The sequence below is a fragment of the Acanthochromis polyacanthus genome, chromosome 2 (assembly GCF_021347895.1).
Source record: "Acanthochromis polyacanthus isolate Apoly-LR-REF ecotype Palm Island chromosome 2, KAUST_Apoly_ChrSc, whole genome shotgun sequence".
Taxonomy (NCBI): domain Eukaryota; kingdom Metazoa; phylum Chordata; class Actinopteri; family Pomacentridae; genus Acanthochromis; species Acanthochromis polyacanthus.
Window position 1 is genome coordinate 19,194,360 of NC_067114.1, and position 27,237 is coordinate 19,221,596.

At 39.0% G+C, this 27,237-nt stretch overlaps 3 protein-coding genes across 5 annotated transcripts in view; 2 read left to right on the forward strand and 1 right to left on the reverse strand.

The window, feature by feature from the left end:
* Positions 1 to 6,299, forward strand: part of LOC110954833 (RNA polymerase II elongation factor ELL-like) — a 31,390-nt gene extending 25,091 nt beyond the window's left edge. Inside the window, exons 8-12 of the mRNA XM_022199553.2 lie at positions 191 to 677; positions 1,388 to 1,439; positions 1,805 to 1,976; positions 2,089 to 2,133; positions 3,512 to 6,299. Coding sequence (XP_022055245.2) covers positions 191 to 677; positions 1,388 to 1,439; positions 1,805 to 1,976; positions 2,089 to 2,133; positions 3,512 to 3,622 — 867 coding nt within the window. The 3' untranslated portion in view covers positions 3,623 to 6,299. The remainder of the gene's footprint in view (positions 1 to 190; positions 678 to 1,387; positions 1,440 to 1,804; positions 1,977 to 2,088; positions 2,134 to 3,511) is intronic.
* Positions 6,300 to 7,844: 1,545 nt separating this feature from the next.
* On the forward strand, positions 7,845 to 23,571 carry wdr93 (WD repeat domain 93). Of its 3 annotated transcripts, none has more exons than XM_051944830.1 (16): positions 7,845 to 7,920; positions 8,776 to 8,873; positions 9,149 to 9,350; positions 9,649 to 9,713; positions 9,847 to 9,925; positions 10,025 to 10,110; positions 10,332 to 10,416; positions 10,635 to 10,791; positions 10,955 to 11,025; positions 11,274 to 11,360; positions 11,514 to 11,648; positions 12,875 to 13,082; positions 13,245 to 13,305; positions 13,409 to 13,565; positions 13,674 to 13,860; positions 22,216 to 23,571. In XM_051944830.1, exons 2-16 carry the CDS (start codon positions 8,802 to 8,804, stop codon positions 22,247 to 22,249), a joined length of 1,686 nt encoding a protein of 561 aa, XP_051800790.1. In that variant the 5' UTR covers positions 7,845 to 7,920; positions 8,776 to 8,801; the 3' UTR covers positions 22,250 to 23,571. The 3 variants fall into 3 exon arrangements, with proteins under 3 accessions (XP_051800790.1, XP_022055225.1, XP_051800789.1); XM_022199533.2 differs by lacking the exon at positions 22,216 to 23,571 and adding an exon at positions 14,023 to 15,720; XM_051944829.1 differs by lacking the exon at positions 22,216 to 23,571 and adding an exon at positions 14,023 to 15,720 and having other exon boundaries at positions 11,517 to 11,648.
* On the reverse strand, positions 17,226 to 22,253 carry LOC110954831 (putative gonadotropin-releasing hormone II receptor). The gene is made up of 4 exons (XM_022199552.2): positions 22,119 to 22,253; positions 20,303 to 20,906; positions 18,318 to 18,522; positions 17,226 to 18,087 (listed from the first exon to the last, which is right to left on the reverse strand). The coding sequence occupies exons 2-4, from the start codon at positions 20,849 to 20,851 to the stop codon at positions 17,567 to 17,569; spliced, it is 1,275 nt and encodes a 424-aa protein (XP_022055244.1). The 5' UTR covers positions 20,852 to 20,906; positions 22,119 to 22,253; the 3' UTR covers positions 17,226 to 17,566.
* Positions 23,572 to 27,237: the final 3,666 nt, after the last annotated feature.

The window sequence follows — 27,237 nt, forward strand, 5'->3', positions numbered from 1 at the left end:
AATTTTTGCATTTCAGTTGTTGCCTTCGGGTCTTCAACCAACCGTTTTTTGTCTCTGCTGGGTTTTACATGAGATAATGTTGTGAAGTTTGACAGCAAATTTGTAAGCTTGGTTGCAGGTTGTATGTTTTGGATGAAAATATTTTATAGCTAAATGTTGATTTTTCTCTCTTTTCCCCTTCTTTTTGCAGAAACGACCCGTGCCTTTTGAGTCAATGGAAAGGCTATCAGCTAAGAGACAAAAACTTACGGACCAGAGGTTACAACAGCAGCCTGCTGTAAATGAACTCTTAAACAACAAAGCAGGACACAACAATGCAAATCTTACCCTCAACCCCAGTTTCCACACAAAGACTGAGTTTCAAAGGACAAGTAACCATCCTGATAACCAAAATGGCTTACCAGGGAACCACAATGACTTCCCTATAATGCACAAACTGTCTAGCACCTCTGACGGACCTGTTACAGAGATCAGGGTGCAAGAACCCAAAGGAAGCAGCCTCCAGCCTCCTCAGTGTGGCTCTGATTGTGCTTCACAGCAGCCTACAAACAGCCAACACAAAAAGAAGAAATCTAAAAAGCACAAAGACAAGGAGCGGGAGAGGTTAAAAGACAACCAGGGAACTGACTGGATAAAGACGAGTCCTGATCTCAAGCAGAATCCAGACAAACTTGACAGTAAGGCCCTTTTTACATGCATTTTCTGTTTGCCTGATATCACCCTACATGCCTGTTATGTTGTTCGGTCAAATAAATCATGAAACCACTGATGTAGGGGGAGCATCTCTTCAGGGATTTTTCCACACTCCCTTTCTGTGGATCATTTTGGCTTCTATGTGGCAGTCTTTATTGCTTCCTGGACTATTCTTGTATAGATGTGGCATGGGTCATATTGCGGTGGTCACAACACTAACACACCCTTTTGTTGTTATGTGTCTGAACTCTCCTCTGCAGTTGCCTATAAAATAACAGTGTAACCACACGTACTCTGACCAGTGGTAATTGTGTGTGAGGTCGCTCTGAGTGACCGTGTGTCTGGCAGCCTGCTGGTACATTTGTACAGTGTTATCTAATAAGCATGGCTGTGTTTGCTCCCTGATGCTCACCCTCTTGAGTCCTCACTGTGTTATGTGGCTGACTGACTCAACAACATCTTGAGCGGTGCATTGGGTCTCTGAGCTGAGAGGTCTCCTGACACCCACCAGCTCTTAGCTCGTCTGCACAGAGGCAGGCGGACACACGCACAAACACGCACTCAGACTGTGGCTTTCAGCACAAACAAAAACACATTGCTTAACATTCAGACAATGACAAAGTGTCACGTGGACGACTGTATCGACTCCACTCGAGCTAATGTCATTTTCTCCATGACTGTGTTTCTGCTTCAGATCCTGACATCGCAAATGCTGTGGCCTCTGAGGAGAAGCCAGATTACGTGCTGTGAGTGTAAACTTGTTTCAAATTCGTTGTTCCATGTGGTGTCACTGCTTTAGGTTTCTAGTATTGCTTTTGTTACATAATGTGGATGAGAAAGAAAGACTGAGGGGATGAAGAGTGAATTGTGTAGCTGCACAACATTGTGGCCTTGTGCTGCCATCCTGTGTCAAAAAGAGGTACTACAGAACAAGAAAATAAAATCTAGAAAAGGTGGTTGTGAATGAAAAAAGATTGTAATGACTGCACATCTGAAGGACATAATTCAGACAAAGCAGGGTGTCTTTGTAGCTTCATCTGTTATGTAAGACGACACTGAAAACACTGAAAGTCCATCATCACTGACTGCGTTTGTCTGTTTCTCCTGGTAGGACATACGGCACAATAAAGAGCTCGGAGCAGCGTCAGAGGTACCAGGAGGATTTCTGTGCCGAGTATGATGAATACAAAGATCTCCATTCCCGCATCGCCACCATAACTCACATGTTTGTTCAACTCGGATCTAAGATCAAGAGCCTCTCCCCCGGCACACAAGAATACAAGGTACATATACGCATCTGATCTGAATCATGGCACACGGTGCTGAATTAAGAGATTATTCTGTGCAGCTGAATTATTCTAAGCTATTTCATGATTTGTGCTTTGTACTATTTAGATAATGGAAGACCAAATACTAGAAAAGTACAACAAGTATCGGAAGGTGAGTCAAACATTGAAGTGAGTTGTTTTGTTGTGTATTGATGATGTGTGTGGATTTTTTCATCGCTTCCCGTTAGGAGACCAGGATATTTTTAAGTACTGTGAATCCACTGAAACAAGAAATTCAATAAACAAGATTGTACCAAGTAGCTGCAGTTTGAGATAAACTCCTCCTTGGTACATTGGTTATCACTATCTCTTACTGTTTGAATGACAGATTGTTTTAGTTGTTCACATCGGGATGACATAGTTTGGTTGTCGTTCCTTAACATTTATACAGAAAGCAATATGAACAGCATGAAGTAAAATAAATGTGGAATTATGCTTTAAGATGTGAATCCTTACATGTATGGCTTCAATAACTGGACTGTCATATCACAAAATATAGTTTGAAGAGGTTAAATCTTATAAAAGTTTAGCTCACTCCTGAATTTTTCTCCAGAGTTCACATATTAACATTGTTTACTTAAAACGTGTTTATGGTTGGTGAGAGTGTCAGTACTTAAGAGTTTATACGTTATATGGTGGCATTAGTTTAACCATCTGAACCCCAAAACTTGCCAGTGGGTATTTTATCTTTTAAAAAATCTCTTAAAATACACATCTTATCAGAAATAAAAAACTGTAAAAACAGAAACACTCGTTGGATTTTCAATTCTCTAAAGGTCCTTGAAATAATCATGGATGATCTGTCATGGCATCTGGAAAGTTATCCAAATTTTAAGTCTTATGTTGTCATAATCATCAGAATCACACTATTGTATGCCTCATTTGAAATCTGATTTGCTCCAACTATTTTCTGTGGAAAGCAAACAAATCAGAATTTTTATGACTGTTAGTAAGGCGACAAAAATCTGAGGAATTTTCAGAACTGCAGGCTGCGATTAATAAGAGCAGCTCGAACTCATGACGTGTCTATTGTATGTGAAGTCACCATTTCTTTCTAGTATCCACAACTCCTGGAGGCACTTGGAAAAATGTTATGATTGCAGGTTTTTTCATCCTAATCAAAGAAATCAAACTTTCGTTTTTCCTTTTTTTTATGATTTATGGCATTATAATTGGGTCATACTGCGCAAAAGACGTTTTTGAGTTTTTTTTCTACTTCTAGCCATAGTTATTTCATGGACGTGCAGTACTTTATGTTGGAGTAAAAAATGAGTCCACAGTAGATAAAAAGGTGACATGAACAATAACGGGCTTCATAGGGTTAGGAAGGGCTTTGGGGAAGTTGCACTCTGCTCTGTTTATTATTTCCACATGTTTACTTGTCATCAGTTCACATCTTCAGATATTAAGAGCAATCTGTGGAGCTTAATGTGAATAATAAGTGCAATAGTCTGAACCTCTTTTATTAACACTGTCTCATCTCTCCACAGAAGTTCCCTGGCTATCGGGAAGAAAAGAAACGCTGCGAGTACCTCCATGAGAAACTGTCGTACATCAAACAGCTCATCATAGACTATGATGTCTGTAAAGCGTCTTCGTAGCATCGGCTCTGATTCTTTTCAGACGGTGCCCCCCTGGGAAGTGTTTTTACATGAAAGCGATGAAACTGCGGCCATCAACACAGACAGATTCTGCTTGGACCATGAACGATGCTGTGAGCACTAATGATATTATATCAATAGCAGATTTCATTCTGGTCTTTTAAGCCTGTTTGTTCTAAAGTTATCATTCCTTAAGAGAGTTTTGATGTGAAAAATCCAAGGGAGAGAGGCAACAAAACGTGAGCCTTATTAAAGCCAGAGTCAGTGTAAGCCATTTTGATAGAAATATGTCAAAGCTAGTAAAGACTTTAACTTATTCACTTTGTTTTTCACCCTTGTGTACTCAAACATTCCTTCCGGCAGTTTTTCCTCTTTTCTTTTATTTATACATTTCAAGATTTCAATAAGCAACATAAAAGAGGAAGTGGTTTTCAATTCCATATCAAAGTGGCTTCATTTATAATAAATGAGTGAAGCCGCTCACTGCAAAAAAAAACTGATATATATTTAGTCATTTCATCTCAGATTTAGGTGTCATGTATTATTATGCAAATGGGTTGAAATGATTCCACTTCTTCCCACTGCAGTTTCCCTCACAGTTTCAGCACGAAGCAAGACAAGTTTGAAACTGCAGCAGAAACTTAAATGAAGTTTATTCTACGCTGGGATCAAGTGGAATGACTTCACCACTTGGCTGAACAAAATAATAGACACAATGATGTATTAGAGTGAAGATATTTTCCAATACAGCCAGTGAGAGGATGATCCTGCTCGGTTTATCTGGTTAGTTTGTTTCCACTCATTTCAGAATCCTTTTTAAAGTAGCTGAATCCAGTGAGCAAAAACAGGAAAGTGAATCAACTGGTTGAAAATTTCAAGACTTACAGGTTCATATAGAACCTGCTGCAATAAGCCGAGGTATCTGCGTCTCCCAAATGCACTTGAGTTTGTCTAAAGTATTTATTAATCACACTCCCTTTCTTTTCAACACTTGGTGAATGGACCAAAATACACAGAGCTTGTTAATCACGCAGCAAATCTAGTTTTAAAGTATTTTAACCTACTGGAAAGAAGTGTCTTTGTGTCTTTTTTGCATAGAACTACTGATGTATTTATTTTGAAGCCATTTTGTTTCCCTTCTATCCTGTGCCGCTGGTCTCCTCAGCTTGTAGCGTCCGGTCTTGTTTGACCAAAGTGTTTGTATCCAAGCAGCAGGGGGAGGAAGGTGGGAGAGGTTGTGAATAGATGAAAGGTGACATAATATATTGTGTGTTTTGTCTCTTGTCTTGACACAGTTGTGGAGAGTCTGTGTTAAAGCTGCCCCAAAAGGCCTCTTAATATGACTGCTTTAACGCTGAAAATGAAGGCCTCAGGTGAGCGGTTATCTGCCACTGTGTTTGAAATTATTCACTTGTACACTATAAAGGGAGATAGAAACCGTATCAGAGACTGGTATTGTAAGGCACAAGGCATGGTGGTACTTCAACGATTATATTGCACTGCAGTTTTGGGTTACTTATTCGACTGTCGGATCCTCATTTAGGAATTTTGATATTAAATGAGGGGCCACACTAAATTGGGGCCTTTATAGTGTGCAGTGGAGGATTTCAAAATCATCTCTGAATAGTAGATTTTCAGGGGGAAAAAAAACACAGTCATGCTGGTACAATGTGTGCATTTTTGACACCGTGGCTAGTCGTGGTGTTTGGATCTCATCACCTTCAGTTTCCAGTTAATAATCAGTGCCCATTCCGATTGTAATTGTTCATTGTGGTTTCAGTTTTTGCTCTGAATGTCAACATGCAGTCAATGACATAGAAGCCTTAAGATTTTTGCTTTTTATGCAACAAATTCTTCATACTGCCAGTGTCAAGGAGGAGTCATTATACACACACACACACACACACACACACACACACACACACACACACACACACACGTGTTACCTGCCTTATATTACTGCTGTTACATTTTAAACTGTTTCAATGAACGCCAACTGTGGCTTCCTGTATTCATATTGCAATTTACTAAATGTTTAGTGCACAGTTTGATCAGCCATAATGACACACCTTACTCTTCACTTGCATTTGTAATCCTTCTGGTACTTTTTTTTCCCTTTTCATTTTTTTAATCATCGTTGACGTCTATGTTCAGGTATTCATCATGAGAATTACATTCATGTTTATACTGCTTACAGTTTTTCCATTTGACCCTCAAACATTTGAAGTACTTTGATTGAAATGGTGTCCTCAGTGGATTCTGACGTATTTCGAGCCCAAAAAGGTCCCTTTTAAAAGTAAGAAGTGGGCGGTAATTATGAGAAGGTTTCCTGGGGGAAAGAATAATAGTTTCAAGTGATTGAGAACCATAATTTGTCAGACTAAATGATTTTCAATTGTTGAGTATTCTGAAGGCAAAAAATAATGTCATTGGGTGGGTTCTGGGTGGTAATCAAAAGCTCCAATAACAGGTTGGCAAAGTTTTTTTTTTTTAATACAAGGTACCAGTGTGTACTTCACAGTAGGTGCTTTTATGTACAGCACACCTGCTGCAGGAGGACCTTCGTTTCAGAGGAATCGGACAGAAGTGTATGCATTATGAACTGCATTTTGCAAATGTATATTTTCTCTTGTTTTCTTGTGCAAAGTTCAATGAAATAAAACATCAAAGAAATCTTTCCCTGCAAGGTTTTATGCTTTCTTTGCTGAATTGCTCTTTGAATTTTCTCCGCAGGTAATGCAGATCACACAGCGAGCGATCATTCATATTTTTTTCTGTAATTTCAAAGTGTTCTGCATGTAGCTCAGTGCAAAACTGGATGGCTTCATTTGTTGTAACATTAGTCATACTTGTTAAAAACCCAGCAGACGTTGGTTAAAGATCTCATATACAGTTGTAACCATGGAAGAACATAAAATCAAGGACAGGTGTATTAGACTTTTATGTTGTCAGGTTGTGAAGAAAAATCTATTGGTAAAGGTTTATGCTTCAGTAGATTTGAGTTTTCTGTTAATTTCATTAGAGAAACTAATGAACCACCCTTGGAAATGTCTGAGGAGAATCTAGACTAAAATCCTTTTACCAACAGTTTAGCAAGCTGCCTGTCTTAAATATTTGAAAGTGTAAAAACCCAGCATTTATATCTGGAAACTTGTTTAAAATTAGATGGTTTAATGTCCGCTGTCACAGCTTATACGCTAAAATGATGGAAGATAATCTACTGAGAGTTCTTCATTATACAACTGTGCTTTGATGTATTAGGTGGGGTCATATTTCTCTATTGATTCCCCTGAATTTGGAGGGGATGTGAACTGAGAAACAAAGCCTTCAATTACATATATTGATCTCCTGCAATGATCTCCCAACAGCTCAGGTTTAATAGATATTGGAAGTCATTTCTTCGTGACAGCATCCTAACCACAATGAGATAGGACCCAAATGGAAATAAACACTGCGTTGCTGACACACTGACATGTTGTATTGACATGTCTAACTGACTGTCTTCTTGTATGATACACAGTCTATCTTTGGACATAGCAATCAGCGTTGGTTACATGGTTGACAGGGCTCACCAAAGCATAGGAGCATTGACATCATGTCACATAACCAAACAGTGTGCTTCATGACAGCTGTACAGACAACCATGTTAACTTGTTTAGAAGGTGTACAAATTTCAACCTGAAGCAGATCATTTATTTACACAGGAAACTTAAACTTTTCTTGAAATTCAGTTCAATTTAGTCTTTTTAATATGTCTATTTTAGAACATCAGTCATCTCAAGGTATTTCACAAAGTAAGGTGAATACCTTTGAATATATATTTTAAAAAAACAACAAATTCTAAGTATTTCTTTTGTGCAAGCTCTTTGGGGAAAGTAGACAGAGAGAAAAAAAATCTCTTAAACAGGCAAAACTTCCAGCACACTCAGAAGCAAGGCACAGACTGAAAACCTTTTTATACAATCTGTGGCTACTGTAACTACAAAGTAAAGATAGTTTGTTTTTTGTTTGTTGTGTAATAACAGCTTGTGTTTAAGAGATCGGCAGTGTTTTTTTTAATTTAAAAATAACATACGATCTTCTATCTCTGAAATCAATTAGTTTTGCGGCCGCAGTTCCAGGACAAAGAAGGGTAATTTGTACGGATAGACAGAAAAAAAATGTGCATGCTCAGAACCTGCAGCTATGGCGCACGGACAGGTTGATCATGTGACATGCTGTTGTCATGACGACCGTGAAACATCAAGCTCATGGTAGCACCTTTCAGAATTCATCGTAAGTTGGGCCACAGTAACCAGGTAAGAATAATAATGACTTTTCTTTTTTTTTTAAATACCCTAGAAAAGTATTTCGGGGTGATTTTTTTTAATTAACAACTGACCGTACTACGATCACTGTGAGTTCACCTTTGCTGGTTTCTATACGCGCGTGTTTAGCTGGAATAAACTCTTGTTAGCGTTAGCGTTAGCTTACAAGCTGCTCTGTGTTTTCACGTTGTGCCAGATTGAAATTACTGGCACAGCCTTTTAAGCTTTATATTTTTGTCTCCAGTCTCAGCTGTTTCTTATCCACTAAAACCCCTTTACTGTTTGGCAGTAAATTGAAGTGTAAAGATGAGCTCCTTTGTCAGAAGTAATAATGAAACTGTCAACAAAGGCTGAGTCAGTATTTGTTACTGTACAGTTAGTTATACATATGAAACACTCGTGGACTTGTATATAGGCACAGCATGCTTGTTAAATACCTTGCATTTGGATAGAATTTATGAAGTATTACGCTCTGCTCTAACGTGAACACAATAATAATATTCAGTATATCAAATGTATAGTATCACGATGAAAAGGACCATTCTGCGTGATTTTATTTTTCTATCTTTAAGTGTCAATTTAATTTATGCATATTTACTTCAAAACTGCAAATGACTTGGAGTATTTATTATTTATTTGCTGATACTTTTACTAAAGTTAAAGGTAACTTCCATTCCCACTGTGTATACTACTTGAAATAAGAGCTGTCTTGACAACAAAGAAAAAAATTTTTTAATGACAGCTCCTGCAGATTATCGACATGTGCTTTAGTAACTATTGTAGTGTTTCATCAAGTTCAAATTACTTTGTGTAAAATTGTCATGTTCTTGCTGATGTTATGTCCAGGTACACCCCCAAAAAGTAAACAACAAATGGAAGCGACTTACAAAACAGACCAATTGCGAGAGAAAACCCCCACTTTGGAACTGCGTCCTGTCACACAGGTACAGGCTTCATTACAGAGATGTCAAATTCTTAACAAACCTTCTCGCTACAGTCTGATTAAACTGTAGATTATTTCATGTCGAATCAAGTCAAGATTATTTGTATCGGCTTTACAGCGACACAAAGCTGCTACTTTCTGTTGCTTCAATGATAATAGATTATTGAATAAAAAATACACAATTCGTTTCAGTAAGGAGAAGAACCCAACAATACAAAAGTGTGATTCTCTTTAGAAGTCGGTATTATTTATGGATTCCTGTGCTTCATCCGTTAGCTTCCGGAGAACACCAACTGCCTTGCATGCTCAGAAGATGGCAGGTTCCTCGGTCTGGGTCACTCCCGAGGCTTGTCTGTGTGGTGCGCATCTTCTTTGATCTGTGTTTCAGAGTGGCTGCAGGACAGCCTGGAAATTACATCTGTTCAAATGTCCAGAATAGGTGAAATGACCTATCTGCTTGGTACTGTTGATGATATGGGTGAGTAGTGCACTGGTGCACTCTGATCAGACACCTTCTTGTCTTCAGTTTCTGCATCATCGATCACCCATCTTCTGTATTCAACCTGTGTGGAGAGTTGGATTTTCATAGATTTAATATAGATTGACATTTATTTGTGTGCTTGAAATGCACTAGCTTGATCCTGAAGTTACAAAATATTGCTGTAACAAACACCTATGATTTAGAGGACAGGAAACTGGAACTTACATAGGTTTTTCAGAAAGTATGCCAACAGGTTCTTTATTTAAAATATGTTGTCATACTTATGTCGCTGCAGGTGTTGCCAGAGTCTTTGCACATCACTTTGACACCATTCACCTCCTTGATGTTATTAACGTCATGGTGCGTATCATCACATCAGTCGTTGTTGTTGCAAAATGTAATGTTTGTACTAACAGAATTATTTTATTTTATTTTAATATAATCCTGTATGTGAGAAGAAAAGAAAAGTAACTTCTAGTCATTTAAATATTAGGAAGATATCAACAAAAGGAGCATTTGTCTGACGTTTGAACTACATGAAGGAGGGCATTATGGAGCAGCATCACTTAGCTGTGAGTAAAGACTTCAGTTTAAGCTTTTTTTTTGTGTAATTTTAATTAAAAAGACCACTTCAAAATACTGAATCACATGAATTTCATATCTCTTACTAGGCAATGATGCTGTTTGGCTTGAGATCTATCACTTCCCATCAGCAGTCTGGCTGGAAGAGTTAGAAAGGGCATTATCAAAGAAACAGGTGGACTCTGTATTCGGCATCTTACTGCCTGTCTTTGGTTTTCTTGCCACCAAGCTTCAGTCCATTTTCTTATCATTTTGCTTTCATTAGAAACTGACCAAGCTGGCAAACATATATCACATTTTCTCAGTTTTTCTTCCTTGTTTTCCGTACGTATAATATTTTTAATGCTACCACATACATTTTTTACAAACTTTATTTTTGTTTTTTTTCTTTCGCAGGATCCAAACTCATCTGGAGATGTGGATGTGAAATGGTCTCCAGTTACAGTGATGATCAAAATCAAGCCACCCAAAATTCCCATAGGTATAACTTTAACTATAGCAGGATTGTATTAAAACTGTAGTGTGCGATATATCAACTGAACAGATGTGTATGTGTAGATGCAGAGGTTTGTGTGTCTGTATGTGTTTCTGTCATTCCATCTGCTTCCGCAAACTGAGGTAAACAAATAAGATGGAACACAAATTCCAAGTTAAGAATGCAGCTGAGTCAGTACACTTGCATATTGCTGCTGTTTGCAGGAAGGGCATTCAGTGGTCCACCTGAAGTCTCACAGACGACAGACTATTTGACACGCTGTTTGGCTCTGGACGTCATCATGAGAAGCAGTCGTCAGTGGCAGAAGTCATCTTTCAATGCCGAAACAGGAAAAACAAAGGAAGCAAATGAAAGCCCAAGGTGCAGTAATGATGCAAATACAATCAGCATTTCAGAACTCAGCTGCTTTGGTAGTTCTGTTGTGGATGTACACTTTAAAGTCTTTGCATGACTTCGTTTAATTCATTTTTAATTTAATTTTTGGTTCAAAGTCCTCCTATTAATTACATGGAATGTTTTTCAGACGGTGCACCCAGCACTTTCTTCTGCCTTGTGGGCACTTTCCTGGTTCCAGTGAAGCAAATTTTCAGCCAGGTTTGTAATGGAGGAATGGTGTTGCTGGGTTCTCTAGCAGTTGCAATTTGTCTGTTGTATTTAAATTTCCAGTGATTGAAGTATTCTGAAAGAAGAAGATGTACGCCATTGACTGTCAGGTACATTGGTATACTTCGTCTAATGAAGTCTCTGAATTCCATCCTTCATATTCATTATTCAGGCTTTTTTGAATGCTTGTTGAAGTGAGACCATTATTCCATTTTTAATCTCTGACCTTTTCTCAGCAGGTTTGCCCGTTGCTGTCGCTGTGTGGTGGAGTGGCAGCCAGAATCTCCTCCAGTATGTGCTGCAAAAAGCACCAAAGAACAAAGCAGGTAGAATATTTTATTCATCTAGAGATTAACGGACTGAATGCACACAAACACATCTTTAAATATGTTGCTGCTATGCCTTGTTTCTTTATACTTTACAGGACAATATAAGTGTAATCTAGTTTTGGGGTTTGAGCCTTTTTCTTCTTTTTGAAGCAGATGTGGAGTCCATGCCAGCTGTGTTGTGGCCAAATGCAAAGGAAATCCTCTGCTCAGCTGTTAGTAGATACACCCGTTACATAGCTCTGGGCCTTGATGATGCTCTGGTGTGTGTCTGGGACAGGCTGTCTGGTGAGCAAATCTAATAATGAAGCATATCTTAAATTCCATCATGACCCCTGAGTTGTTTGGTTATAGCTGAAAACTCACCATGGTTTTATGCGTTTGAAATTTTCACACAATCTGCATAATTTTATTCTCACCTACACAAGGAATATTAAGTATATGATATTGTTGTATGACTCCATGGAAGAAAAAAGCAAATTTGCCTCCTGCAGCACTGTGTTCCATGTGTTTTATCTTCCCATCAAGGCTTTTGAACTTGATAGTTTATTTGCTGCATCTTATCTGCAAAAGATCAAACTGTAAATAGAAAAACAAAACGGATACTCTCAAACAACAAACAACAAATGCTGTAGTTCCAGAAAATATGTCAAATGAAGTACTGAGAAGAATCCAGCTGAGTCTGTTATTTTACAAATTAGTGGATGTGTAGTACAAGCTCAGCATGCAGGCTGTTTAGCATGTTTAATCTCTGTGTGATGACTTGGCAGGAATTCCTTGATCATATTTTACATTTGCAATCCACGACTCCAGTGGTACTTGTGATTTAGACAGCCTCCAGAATAACTGACATTAATGAGTCAGTTGGCTGACTTTTGGATCTTTCTTCCTTATGAAACACAAAGTGCTTGTAGCTTTCTGAGTTTACCACTGGAGCCACGGTGGCTACAGTCCAGCTACTGTCTGGCTTTAAGCTAAATGCTTTGTTACATCTTGTAGTCAAAAGCAAAAATATAAATATTTCTATAAAATATACCTCACACAGAGCTTGAAATTATGACAAAACATTATTTTCACAAGTAGCAGGAAATGCCTGCATTTAGAGAAGTCATTTCATATCTTAAACACGCATGTATCAAACAAGATGTCATCACTTTAACTCACTGTGGTTATCAGTCCCACCAAAAACAAGGTAATTTCCTTCCATCTGACTGACTTTTTTTTTTAAAAGCACTGCGTTTTGTCTGCATTTCTCAGTGCAACAGTGATTGAACACCCCTCAAACACACACCTAGTGTGATCCAGTGAATTCTGTCAAGTTAACTGTGACATGCATATAGGTTTTCAGTAAGAAAAACTTCACTATAAACAAAATTGAGGCAGAATCAGTTTGTGGAAAGATACACAAACATTTGTTAGGTGTGTGTGTCTCCAACAGTCTAGCGATCATTTTTGCTGGAAGTTTGTAATATAAATATGTTTAAGGCCTAAGTCTCTCTATGTCTTTCCCTCAGGGGCTCCGCTATCCGTTGTCCGAGTTCCAGTAGAAAACAGTGCCATCATCAGGATGCAGTTTGTGGATTACTGGTCTGTGTCTGCTGATGATTCCGAGACTTTCGCTGCAGAGAAAGTCCATCTTTTACTGCAGTGTAAAAGTGGAGAAATTCACACAGTGACCACAGGACGAGGGACTCAATCCTGCACAATGCAACTCATTGAAAGGTTTTCTTAAATTTGACATATTTCCGTATGTAGTGTGTGCAACTAGCTTTCTCCACAAATTAAGTTCCATCTTGTCCTTTTTTGCCCTGCTATGTTACTCAAGAAGGCTATGCGGTGTATGAAACAGAACATTATCACACATCATGTCCTGTGTTTGTACAGGCCAGAAGACAACAGAGACCTGCCATCCGTCATTATGCCAGTACCATTTCTACAGGGTTTGGTAGGAACCCTGAAGCTCTTAATGACAAATACAGAATGAACTGCTAATGTAGGAATATAATTTTAAACTCATTTCACTGTCTTATTTTTCTTGCCTCAACTAGTCACTTGTACTGCAAAGAAATGGAAAAATGTTCCTCCAAGATGTCATCAACAAAACCCCTGTGTGCTTCTTGACTCTTCCCACAATCCATCTGGTTACGACTCCCTGCAGTCCTGTTTATGCACTGAGCACCACACAGCACACTCTGTTTATACGAGGTACACCCAACCACCACAGAATCTTTTTGTCAGCAGAGTACTGATAATGAGAGTCACAGGTGAGGCGACATGAAGAACGTGAACATAATTATGTAACGTCTCACTCAGGTGACCAGGACAGCAGCTGCAGTGTTTCTTCTGAGGACAGCAGCCAGAGTCAGCTTTTCATCTTCCGTTTCAAAGAGTCCGATGTCATTCAGCAGTATGTTGTTTCACATCCAGACTCTCCGCGACAACAGCAAACACTGAGCTACGTCACTCTACAAGAGAACTGTAATGCCTACCTCCAGCAAAGGTTTGTATATTTTTGCCTCTATTATCTATATAGTGTGATGTTTAAGTAGTTTTGAACATTTACTGTCAAGAGGAGTCAGATAATATGCACACTCCACCTCCTGATAAACAATTCTCATTTGAATGTTGAAGTAGCCTGGTGTTCCTCTGTTTTCATGTGAAGAGCTCTGTCTGCGGCTGAAAGGAACAAAGACATAAGAAAGACATGGGAGCGGCTACAGGAAACCGCAGCGACATTACAACAGAAACAGTAGAGCAGCAGCCACCTGAAGAACTGCAATAAATCATCTACTGCAAAAAGATTCCCAACTGCATGTTTCCCCTTGACTCACAGTGCTAATTTACATGCATATATAGTTTTTGCCATATTTGCAGACGGTGCAGAATATGGCTTTTTGTTTTTTGAAATGGATTCAAATAGTGAAAAGGATTTACAAAAAAGTATCCGAATCAACTGAAGACAGTCTTCTAAAAGACTGACAGACATATTCTTCCGATAAACTGATGATAGAAGATATATCATGCAGAGCAGTGTTCAATCCACTAACTGATTTACAGAGGCTTTATTGATTTCAGCTTCACTTCCCGGTGGGGTCACACTGTTAAACACTTTGTGTGTGATAAGTCGGTATGTTTCAAGGCGATTAAGTTGCAGAAATATTTTTTCTTGATAGCTGATGGATGATCTTTCTACGGCAACACCTTAATTAATCTCCAGTTTTTATTTTATTGTAAAATCAAACAGATTTCAGACACTGATAGCAAATTTGTCATGTGAACATCATTGTGTGTTTATCTGTGGTACTGGGAGGCCATATCTAAACTGTATTCTGGCTGGTTACGACTGGTTTGAACTCAGTCATGCCTCGCTTTTGTTGCTTTTGTGGCCTTTGAATGTTTCATGTGTCATTTTCAAAGGACACCAAAAAGGAAGGAGAGGGTAGAGAGGATTTTTTTTTTTTTACTTTGAATTGTAATATACATAAAATTGCAAATATATTCAGACACTTTCAGTTTCAAGGTCATTTTTTGCCAAACAACCAAGTGTAGTTGAGTGCTGCAGTTTTATGACACTGACACATTCAGAAAAGGGGGGACACAATGTCTGAATTTAATGAGGGTGACAAGACAGTCAAGGATAGGCGGACTCAAAGATTTGAGCTTACATTACTGGCACAACCGTAAATGAAGTCTTGAACGGTCATGTGGGAGTCGTGTTCGTTTCACAGACTTCTTTTCCACCAATAGCAGTGCCTCTGCTATTCTTTGCAAACACATATTTATCTGCATTGCCGTGTCATTTGTATTTGTTTTCAGTGGTCATATCAGATCATACTGTGGTGCTCTCTGTGAATGGAAACAGATACTGATACTGATTTTAATATCTGCTTCAAAGCCTAATTAGAATTTCTATAAAGCTTTACAGAGAATTGATTCCAAAGGGCCAGGTGCTCTATGCAGAGAGCTTGGCATGTGTATGTGTCAGAATCAGTTTTGTACCTTTGAAAAGAACCAGTCAGAGGCAGAGACTTTACAAAGGTTTGTTTTTATTAAAAAAAAATCTGTAAAGGCACTTTTTTTCATTCCCAGAGCCTTGGAATTCATTGTAATATTTGTCCTTTTTGCAAATTTTTTTAATCCCTACAATAAAGAGACATTCTTTGGCAAAAGCTAAGACACAAACAAAACAGCATAAATGATATGGAGTTAGAACAGTCTCATAATTCACAAATGCACACAGAAGAATTCACAAATGTAAACTGTAATCCACAAATGCACACAGAAGAATTCACACATGTGAACTGGGATTCACAAATGTAAACTGCAATCCACAAATAAATTAAGAAAGTTCACAAATGTATTTCTGCATTCACAAACTGCTTTTGTGTGTGAATCTTTTTGAGACTGCTCTGCCATCAGCTCGATCCACAAATGCATTTTTTTCAACACGGAAGTTTCTGTAGCCAATCAGATGTCTCCCTCCTTTCAGCCAATCACAAAAACTCACCCCACGTGGGGGTGGGTGTACTGTTCAGCCAATCATATGAACGCGTCCGCACAGCGTTATACTTGACCGTGTCATTGGGCTGAAGAGTAAAGCTGCCCGTCGGAGAGACCATGGCGTCTGATGGGGACAATAGACCCTTTATTTGTTTACAAACATTGTGACGTTTTTTGTGGCCGGGGCTTATGCTGGAGGCAAAAGCTGAGCGAGAAGTCAAGCGGGACTGGGAGTATATAGTTTGCGCTGGGAGTTTGCAGCGCAAACTCGAGCATTTTTAACCCGTTAAACTTCAGTGTACCGCCGGCGGTACACTTACTAATTTGCATAGGAATTTAAAGAATGTCCGAAGACTGCAAACGTGATTATATAAACATTATACGCCGATGGAAAGCTTAGATTCTCATGAATCCGCCGGTATAAACCACTTTCAGATGTGATTACCACAGTGGGTAATATAAACACATTTGTCCGACAAACAACAAATATTCATCCAGCCAAGATTGTTTGCCTTGATTTCAATAAAATTGTGACGACCATTTCTGACTTCCTGCTAACATTGTACATGCCAGCAATGAATCAGTTGCTTGACATAAATAATAAATGGGAGATGAATGAATAAGAAAAACAATCATTTGTTGCAGCCCATAGCAACTGGAAATATTTAGCATAAGGTTACAAATTAACATTCAGATCATTTTCCTGGTCCTGTTGGCACACTGTTGGATAGAATAATGAAAGATGTGTGATAAAGACATCAATTTAGGAAGTGGATTTGGTTTCTTATCTCAGTATAAAATGACTGGTTTGCATTCATCCTGGAAAGTGACCTACAAAGTCCTCCGTGTACAGCATACAGTCTTCATTACCAGAGAAGGTATAGATTATTTTGCAAGACATGAATTTTTTTTCTGTATTTTTCTGTATGATCCTGTGCACATTAATCATTGCTCCACACACTATGTTTATTAGATGATTGCAGGTTTAATAGATGCATCCAAAGTTAGACCTCTCTCCCATTTGTCAGCATTTGAGCACCCTCTAATCCTCTTTAGGCACTGGACGAGAGCTAGCTGCACCTGAACCCACATATCCGATTTATTCTTTGCTTTGAACTAGAGCTTTGTTTTAGAAAGATATGACAACAATTTATCATCATTTCAAGGTAGAAATGGTCTTTCCATTTCCCCTTACAGAGATCCTACTATTGAGCATCAGCACAGAGACAGAAGTGTGTTTACATTCTAAATCTCCACAGAAACCCCATGTAATTGCTACCCAACACAAATTTACATTTTTCCAATCGCAGCTACCTGTGAGTTTTGTTCTAACATCAAAAAATAAACCAGCACTCACTCTGTGGGTCTCAGTAAATACATTTAATTCAAGATAGCCACAAATTACAACTTAAAGAACACATAATCATTCTTTAATGACAGCAGGTCACATTATATCAGCATAAAATGATTGATGTATATATTTATGAGCTTCCCCTCCTCCAGAAATTATAAATGTATTCATTTTCCAGCCGACAGTAATTTCTGATCTTTGTTTTCTACATGAGCATTTTAAGAAAGGCTGAAATGACATGTAGATGAAACTCACACATCAGACAGTCAGATATTGAATAAATCTGAATAAATAATAGTTATATATAGATAACAGTAGTATAAACCTTCAGACGGCCTCCTCCCCTCTGCTCTTCTCATAAGATGCTCTCAGGGCTGGACTGATCTCTCTCTGCATCAGTGTCAGCAGTTAGAAAGCTGCTCCTTTCTGACATCGACTCTGTTTTGCTGTTGTTGTCACCGCACAGCATCAGCCTCTCCTGGGCGGCAGGGCTTACCACTCTTTTCAGCGATAAAGAATTGGCAGCACCGGTGAAGGACCCAGTTATAACCGTGTCATTATCCAGGTCTGTTGCTGTGGTAGCTTTGCAGTAATACCGCCGGAACCCCTTTCGGAAGTGAATGGTGAACAGGCCGTAGATAACTGGATCCAGGCAGGCGTTGACGAGCCCGAAGATGAACAGAATGTGGGTCAGAGAGTGGGAGACCTTGCCCTCCAGGTCATCGGGAAAGAACCAGTACCACAGGCCCAGCAGGTAGTACGGAGTCCAGCAGATAATGAAAGACAAGACAATCACAATACTCATTTTCAGAGTCTTCATCCGGGCTCTGGGGATGTTATTCTTTGAACACCGCAAATACACTTCATTAGAGGGCACTTGGAACAGAACAGAAGACAGAAACAAAAGACAGACATTAAAATGCAAGACATTTATAATGTGATATGGTAAGGTTGAGAGGGGTTCAAACAAACCTGTTTATTTAAAACTGGGGACTTTTTCAAGTAGGACTGGAAAGGGGGTGGTCCTGGTCAATTTTGAAATGTTACGTTTTATCGTACCATAAAGTAAATGAACACACTGAGCTCCAAATTTGATTTAAACTTACAATTGTCCTTTTTCAGTCGTTTGGAGATCTCACAGAAGATCCTGGTGTAACAGGTGATCATGATGACCAGTGGGAGCAGGAACAGGCAGGAAAAAGTGAACATGTTGTAGGCTGTTTCATGCCAGTGACTGACGAAACTTCCTCTTGTGGTGCACTGAGTGAAGTTCTCAGGATGGATGATGGTCACATTGTGAAAAAGGAACATCTGTGGAGGGAAATGAACACTATTTACAAAGTTTTAGGAGATAAAATCTATGGCTACTTTCATGTGTTTGGTTATTTCATCTTTTTATGGGTGTCTTTTCAGGATCTGGAATGGTGGCTATATTACCTCTTGCGTTATTTAGTCATTCTGAAAGTTACACATTTCTTCACAGTTTCTGCGGTAGAAATAATTCCACTTTAAGTTGTCAGTGTCAAAGTTATTTGTATGGCTGGATAGGACAAATAAAACGAGTACAATGAATAAAATAAGTCAGATATGTTGAATAAATCTAATTTTTTAACTATGAGATTGCATATTTTATATTACAGTCTTAAAGAACATTTTAAAGCCTTTTAAATTTTTCTGCAATCAAGACAATAGCTGCTACCAGTCTTTGTTTTGTAAAAAGATCATCTCCTGTTTACATGAACAACACAATGTGGCAGGTCGCTCAGAGCGTTGATTCACAGCTTTTCTGGCTCATGACCCCCAGAGCTCGTCAGGCAGCACAGCAGAATCTTTATTTGTAGAACATTGTGTAAAGACTTGGGTAAGTTGGAGAAACCTGAGCAATCAAAATAAAGGTCTCTTCACTGGAAGGATAACTGCGTGGGAAAAGTGAAAAGGCAGTGTTTTTTTCCCACTCCCTTAGCATCACCGCTGAAGTGTCTTCCAGCAGGACTGACCACAAATATTCTTTTTATACAATGAGCCTCTTTCACCTCTACTTTGGGCCGCCCCAAACCTAAAATTAGGAACCTCTGTCTTTGAGAACGCTGCTTTAAATTCATGAACATGTAGGGCGCCCATAATCATGCAACTGTAGTTGACAATCATTTAAAACACACACAGAAATAATTAATATGATCAATTCTCTTTTTGTGTTCATTTTATGTCTTAATTAGTTTTAGACTAGTGAAAAGACCAAATCTGATTGCAAATTTGACAAATCGCCTCCTCAAAGTGACTGGGCTCTCCACTTGGCTTTGCAGCTAAATCTATGATGTTTATGTCAGTAGATGCTCATTAAAATGCAGTTGGTTGAATAAAACCTACATAGGGCAGGTTATTTGTCAAAATCCAATTTAAAATTCAATTTCCTTTGTTTCTGAACACAGAGAGGAAATAACATTTCCCATTTCCCAGATGCAAAAGTGCCTGATGTATAAAGTGCATTGTTTATGTTATTTACAATAAAACAATGATGCCATAAGCTCTATTATCCAGGGGCTACATAATCCGATACCCGTAACCAGGATAAACTATGAGATTTGTTCAGACTAATAATAGGATTAATTTAAAATAAAAACACATTATTCTTCAAGCTTGAAATGGCCCTGTATGCTCACAAGCCGCAACCACACCAATCTCTGTAAATAGCCCCTTAATTACTGTTCACTTTTGTCCTCGCTTCGGTAATTTGGCACATGGTGATTAAGAATTTTTGGTGTTGATTAAAATAGACACATGTTGGCAAGAAGCTCTGATGGAAATAATCATGTCTTTTATACAGGATGGGATGAAAACTGCATTTTGTGCAATTCTGTAAGCAGGTTTTTCTTTGGAAATTTTGAATCAACCAGAGACTGTAAGTGACAGCATATTTAATGCTCTATAATACTCATGCAAGAGCTTAAACTAATGTAAGAAGGACATCAGATAAGAGAATGTAGCCATGTTTTTCTATGCATGGACGCAACCACTTGGAAAAAATAACCTAATCTAATTACATTCAGTGCTGAGCCCTTCCCTTGTTGACAGCAGGAATACCAGACCTTACCTGAGGGACTGAGAGCGCTACACTCATGCTCCACGCCACAGACAGCATGACTCTGTTCCTCTTTCTGGCCTGATTGATGGCCAGAGGGTTGAGGATGGCTGATTGCCTATCCAGACTGATCACCACTGTGACAAAGGCGCAGGAGTACATTGCCTGCAGTTTGAGAAACATCAGCAGCCTGCAGGCAAAGTCCCCAGCCAGCCACTGGACTGTGATGTTCCACACAGCGTCCACGGGCATCACGATGAAAGTCACCAGCAAATCAGCCACCGTCAGGTTGATAATCAGCACCCTGACGTGGGATTTTCTTTTCCCATCGCTGCGTGCCGCCAGCAGCACAGCCAGGTTGCAAAAGGCAGAAATGCCACAGAGAATGAAAGTGATGATCACTCTGACTTTGGCTGCTGTTGTAAATGTGGGCAACTGCGGCACGTCGCCCCCTGCGGTCCAGTTGGAGGAGGCCGAGGTGCAGTTGCTGCTGGCGTTGACTTGGTGATCTGCTGCCAGATGATACATGGTCACTACAGAGTCACACAGAGAGGTGTTCATTTTCTGAAGCTCGCAGAGGAGAAAACATCCTGCTCATCCACCGTGAAGATCAGCGCTGGTAATAAGAGTGAAACAAGAACAGGGAATCAGCAAGGGACAAAGCGTATGAGTCAGGGGCCATGAAGTGGACGCAGATCAACTGAACACATCTTTGCTACAAGGGAAAGGCCAGCAAACAACTCATAAATGAATAATAGCCTACAGCGGCACATCAAGAGGAAATAATATGCATATACGCCAGCCACATACGCACTGAGCTGGAAACATGGAGCTCACATACTGAAGCTCCGTTTAATTGCATGGACAGAAATTCCACATGTGCATATTTTCCTAGCGTTGAAACACTGCTGATTATATTCTCAATTTCTCCAGATTTATAAATCACAAAAGGAAAGTTTTTTTTTAATGCAATAAAAAAGATTCTTTGAGATACACTCAAATATCCAGCCAAAAACAAAAATGAAATGACAAATATGAGGGTAAGTGCACAGAGACTAAGAGAGCACAGCTGCATCAATAACGTCACAGGGATTCTTTGTATGAAGCCTAAACTATCAAACATTTGGATATTAGAGTTAATCCTCATTCATAAATCAAAGGACCATTTGCTTTGGAACCAAATCAGCATCAGGTTTGCCTTGAAAATTCACAGCAGTGAGATCGACTGCATAAGACAACTACAGTTAGTTACATGCAATAAATAGGAATAACTATCATAGACAGACATAAATCTAACTGATTGAATGGCATAATGTAAATAAAGTCAAATAAAGACAGAAGAGCACACACTACTTTTTCAGTTATCTCTCTCTCTCTCTTACACTTTGTTCCTCTTTTCTCCAAATCATTTCTTTGTTGTGGCTCTTTGAGAGTTTTCCAGCTGAATACAAACTGCAGTAAATAGACACATACATGCAATTCTGCCTAAATAATTAACTTATATGACCCTTTATAAAACAACATCAGCACCACACCCATAAACATTCAAAATACGCGGAGAACTTGGATGTCCAGGAGACTGGATTAATCCAAGATTTATCCAAATCTGCAGCTCCTCTTAGGCACAATTTGACTTGCTGCACTGATGATATTTTATTCAAACAAATATCGGACTTATAAATAACACTAGCTAGCCTTCATCATTTGAAATGTTACCTAAACAATGCAACAAATCAGGCTGATCTCCTCTCAAACAAGCAGGACAGTGCTTCAATTAAGATGCGGATCTTAGCGCACAGTTGTTGCTGTTGTTTTTTTTTTTACTTACGTCAAGTAGAAGAAGGATGTTGGACCCCAAGTATTTAAATAAAAAAAAATACAGAAAACAGAAAGAATGCAGAAAACAAGCTTCTTCTTTTCCACAGGTTTGATGCTGAGTCCGTCCAGGCTGCAGGTTGAGCTGCGGCGCCGCTGCTGCAGCCGCTCCACCTTTATCCAAACACCAATCAGAACCGCGAACAGGAACCTCCGAGGTGTGGTCTGACCTCAGCTCCTCTCACACCAGCTGCTGCCAAGTAAATAAGTCAGAGTTTGGATGATGTCTGCGCTGCGTGAGATTCTTCAGTAAAACCAACGCTGTCGTTTCCTGACTCAAAGCTGCTTGAAAAACAATATTCTGTTTAATGTGACACACAGCTGAAGATTACAGAGAATTTGGCTTTACTTTTCTTGGATTTGTGACTTTGATGACTCCTTAATTCTGATGTATGTTCAGAGTATGAAGTATCTCTAAAATAAAAACTGTTAATATATGTAGATACTTATGACTGCCACTCCTGTAGTTGGCTGCAAGGGTGAACACAAGAGTCTTCATGCAGGCCCAGCATCTGATCGACTGAAGACCCAGTTGCCAGTGCAGCTAATGTCACCATTAGCTTTGATTATAATCCCACAGGTGGAAACTTTAAGAGAAATTGTGCTGTTGTGTCCTCATGTTGTCTGTACTTTAATGGAACCTAAAACCAGCATGTGTTATGTCTTTACATGTGTTTGTTTCTCTCCTGCATCTGCATGGCTAACATACTGATGTTTTTTTTAGCAACCTAGTAGATAAGATAAGATAAGATAAGATAAGATAAGATAAGATGAGATGAAGCTTTATTGTCATTATACACAGTGTACAAGAAAATTCTGGATGACTTTCTCCCTTTTAAACATACAAGACAAATAAGTTAACAAAATAAAATAAGAATTCAAAGTAACTAAATAGTGAAGCAAACAATGGAAATAGAAATCTTTACAAAAAAATGTACAAAAACTGTACAAGTGACAGCATATGACAAAAGAACAGACTTGCAAAAGTGATACAGTGGCAGATAGTGCAGACCAAAGCTGTTTCCTCAATGAGTTTGAGGATGAGGTAGTTATGGCTAGAGTCTAAAGATGTCCGACACCATATGCACGAGTTAAAAACAACAGCTGTACCCTGAATCCAGTCATGCTCCCGTGGAAAACGATTGTTAAGTGAGAAAGTCCTGGTCTCACACCCTCATTCCTGTCTATATCAGTTGCTATAAAGTGTTTTTGTTCTTGCTGTCAATCACAGACAGAGAGGGAGTCATTTTCCTGAAAGGATTGTGGACAGCAGCAGCCCAACTGCATGTAAGTCACAGACAACTGAAACAGCCCATTTAGAACAGGACTGCAAACAAGGGATTTTACAGTTAAGGTGAAATGAACCATCTTTGAAGGATTTTGAGCTAAAAAAAAATAAAGACACATTCTGAACATGTTAGACTTTCATTAATTTGCTGAAAAGAGACACAGTTTTGCACCTTTAAGTCTTTAGCTGTAGGTGTCTCTCTGCCAGCCAAGATTTGTGACATCACAACTTACCTGGAAACCAATCCTGTTCCAGTGGAAGCTGGACAGTAGAAGGTGTTGTTTCTTCCCGCTCAGCAAATACAATTTCCTTAAAATTTTTCCTCAGAAAATAACAATGTGACAACATAATGCTGTAGGTGGTGACAGCTAAGAAGTGAAAGATATATCCTCATCAGCAGCACGCTCCCTGATGTACAAAATTGTTCTTTGTACAGGACTATACCATAGCTACTGTATTAATTAACAAGCTATTGAAGTGCTGGTATACTGTCAAACAGAACCAGCTCATTTTCTGTCTCTGCACCAAGTTACGTTCAACAACTGCAAGCCTCTTATTTACAATGAAGATTTGACAGTAAAGGATTTATGTTTTAATGTCAAACAACTGCTTGAAGTCAGACTTAGTGTTCCTACTTTAAAACTAAGAAAGTCTCATCTAAAAGGGCCATTGCTGCCATTTCATACATGGAAGCGTTTTGGAATTTTTCTGTGAAAAATACAGCACTGCCATAGTTGGCCCAAATGCATGGTGGTGACAATGGCAGCAGGAATATCTCACTCACTATCAGGTACAGGCATGAACACATTTTGTGATGTGTCACAGAAGAAAGTTTGCTTCTAGGAAATGAAACACAAATACGTCAGTCCGATGTGGATCTGGAATGTCTTCACATATGAGAGTCATCTGCTTTGTCTACTAAAACGGCTGCAGATGTAGAAGCAGCAGATAAGTGTGATCATCTAACTTCTGGTCTCTGTTTCCATGGTAAAATCTCACCTAAAGCTCAAGGAGGGCGAGGCAAGGAGCAGAGAGGACAGGGATTAATTAAAGCAAGTCTTTAACTTCACGCAGTCCTTTCTTTCTCTTTATCCATTCCAAATATAAAAACACCAAAGGAAAGAGTGAAAACACAGTTACAATATCAAAGGGCCTTCACATAGTAAAAATTAAAAGCAAGAGAGCACACATTTATGGTTTAGTGAGAGTGATTCATTTTAGCTTTTCAATCAATCTGGAAGATCATCAATGTCAAGTTCAATATTTTCTCTTTTTTGAACAGGTAAAACCATTCACTACTACACCTAAAAAGATAAGAAGACAAAATGTATTAAATGGACTGAAAGAAACACCTGTTCAAATGCAGGGGAGTCTTTTAAAATGTAAATAAGGACAAATAGCATAATACTAAAGCTGAACAAAGACATACAAGCAAACAACAAGCAACAACACATAGTGCACACAAACAGACAAAAGCTGGGGGACCAAGGCAAGCTACCAAGCAATAATTAATTAACATTTGCACACGATCATGTGGGGGCTGCACAGTGGCGTAGTGGTTAGCACTTTCGCCTTGCAGCAAGAAGATCCGGCTTCCTCCCACAGTCCAAAAATATGCTGAGGTTAATTGGATACTCTAAATTGTCCGTAGGTGTGAATGTGAGTGTGATTGTTTGTCTGTATATGTAGCCCTGCAACAGACTGGCGACCTGTCCAGGGTGTCCCCTGCCTTTGCCCGAATCAGCTGGGATAGACTCCAGCACCCCCGCGACCCTAGTGAGGATAAAGCGGTGTATAGAGAATGGATGGATGGACACAATCATGTGGCTGAATCACGTGTTTACGTTTATAAATATTACGTTATTGAATTCTAAACACCCAATTTTTGCAGAGACTCAATAAGATAGTTTATTATTATGAGTTTATTTAAGAAGGGACCATGTACAATATTAATCATAAATGTTTCCATTTGATGCATTGTACCAGAGATAGCTTTAAGCTAATAGTGAATTGAAATGTCAGGAGGAGTCGTTCACAATCAGCAACTACACTTGGTTGTCACTAGCTTATTGGGGTGGATTGTACTTGTATATATTTATGTACAATCCAGGCCAAACGTGGGGAAGCCAGATCAAATTTTTGCAAAAAAAATTAAACATGGTTATTATGTAAAGAATCGCTCATCAGAACAGATCTTTACTTTCATCTTCAGGTATCTGTACCTATCAATCAGTGAGGGGCAGATGAGACGTCACGAGGCGCTGCGTACTTTGAGTTGTAACCTTACAAGCAAATCGTGTGCTTTCTATACAGTTGAGCTTTATCTCTAGCATTAGTTCATCAACAGTAATGTGTTTTATCTGTGGTCGACAGCTACAGAAAGGGAAAAAGTTGATTACTGACCTGCATAACTATAAGGCTTCTAATAAGCAAATACTGTTCATACCAACCTCACTTCACCCGCTGCCATTATTCCTTCACAATCCCTCGAGCAGAGAAAACTGATGAGTTAATCAGGCAGCACTATTGGCGTCATTATGCAAAATGCACTCACAATCATTGTTCAAGGGTGTGAGATACTCGACTGACTCACAGCTGGCATCAGCTTGAACCTCTCTGACTATTTTCACTATTGAAAACAAGCAAATTCCCACTGTTTTTAAAAGAAAATTATTTATTTTAACTTTATTTAACCAGGAAGTTCCACTGAGATTAGAGAACATCTTTTACAAGGGAGACCTGGCCAACTTAGCAGCCATACAAAATTTTAAAAGTTATATAAAACAGATATATGATAAATGAATAAACAATAAATAGTAAAACAATACAACAGATTGACAGATATTCAAGGACGGTGACCTCTCAAGAACAACATTGACATTCCTCCTTCACTGTGTTCTTTATGATGCTCTTAAACTCATTAATGGTTGTGAATGCTTCTAGTTTAAGAGTTTTTTTGAATATTATTCCATGACCATGGTGCAAGATATGAGAACGCTGTTTTGCCAAAGTCTGTTGATGACGAGGAAAGTGTATTTAACTTAAGAAACGTATTATTATCTCAATCTGGCTTGACTCAGAAGGCCTTAGATTCTGTGTTTGAATGAGGACAGTTTTCACCAGTGATGAATGGCACTAAGAGCATCAGGAGAGACGACATCATCCTCAATTTCTCCCAGTTTCTGGACAAAGCATCAGCAGAGTGTTTAAACTGCTTTGAGTTCTTCTGATTTGCCATGGGATGCCCACGTCAAGACACCGCCAGGGATCCTTTACATCAGTGTTGCCAAAAGAGCAGGTCTCCCATGTGATGTTGTGAACAAATATACATGGCCTTCATTTGCCAGCCCAGTCTGGGGTGGGCTAACAAAAGGTCCCTCCAAGGAGCTGGAAATCATCAGTATTCTGTCTTCTTCTCTTCTATCCCTGAATGAAAGACGTGATGGCCCACAAGTCATCCCCCCTGCAAGGTTTCCCGCCTGCAGCCTCGACACCCAATGACTCACTTTGATGGTACATGGAATACATAGTGGCCATGAGTCGACCCAAAACACAGGAACTCAGTGAACCCCTTATTCTTCTTGCTCAATCTTCTGATTTTGTTTATGACCTATTATTATATACACTACCAGTCAAAAGTTTGGGCACACCTTCTCATTCTCTGTTTTTTATTAAATTATTTTGTATATTGTACTGAAGACATAAAAACTATGAAAGAATACATTTGGGATTATGTTGCAAACAAAAAAGTGTTAATCTTCAATATTAATCTTCAATGTAGAGA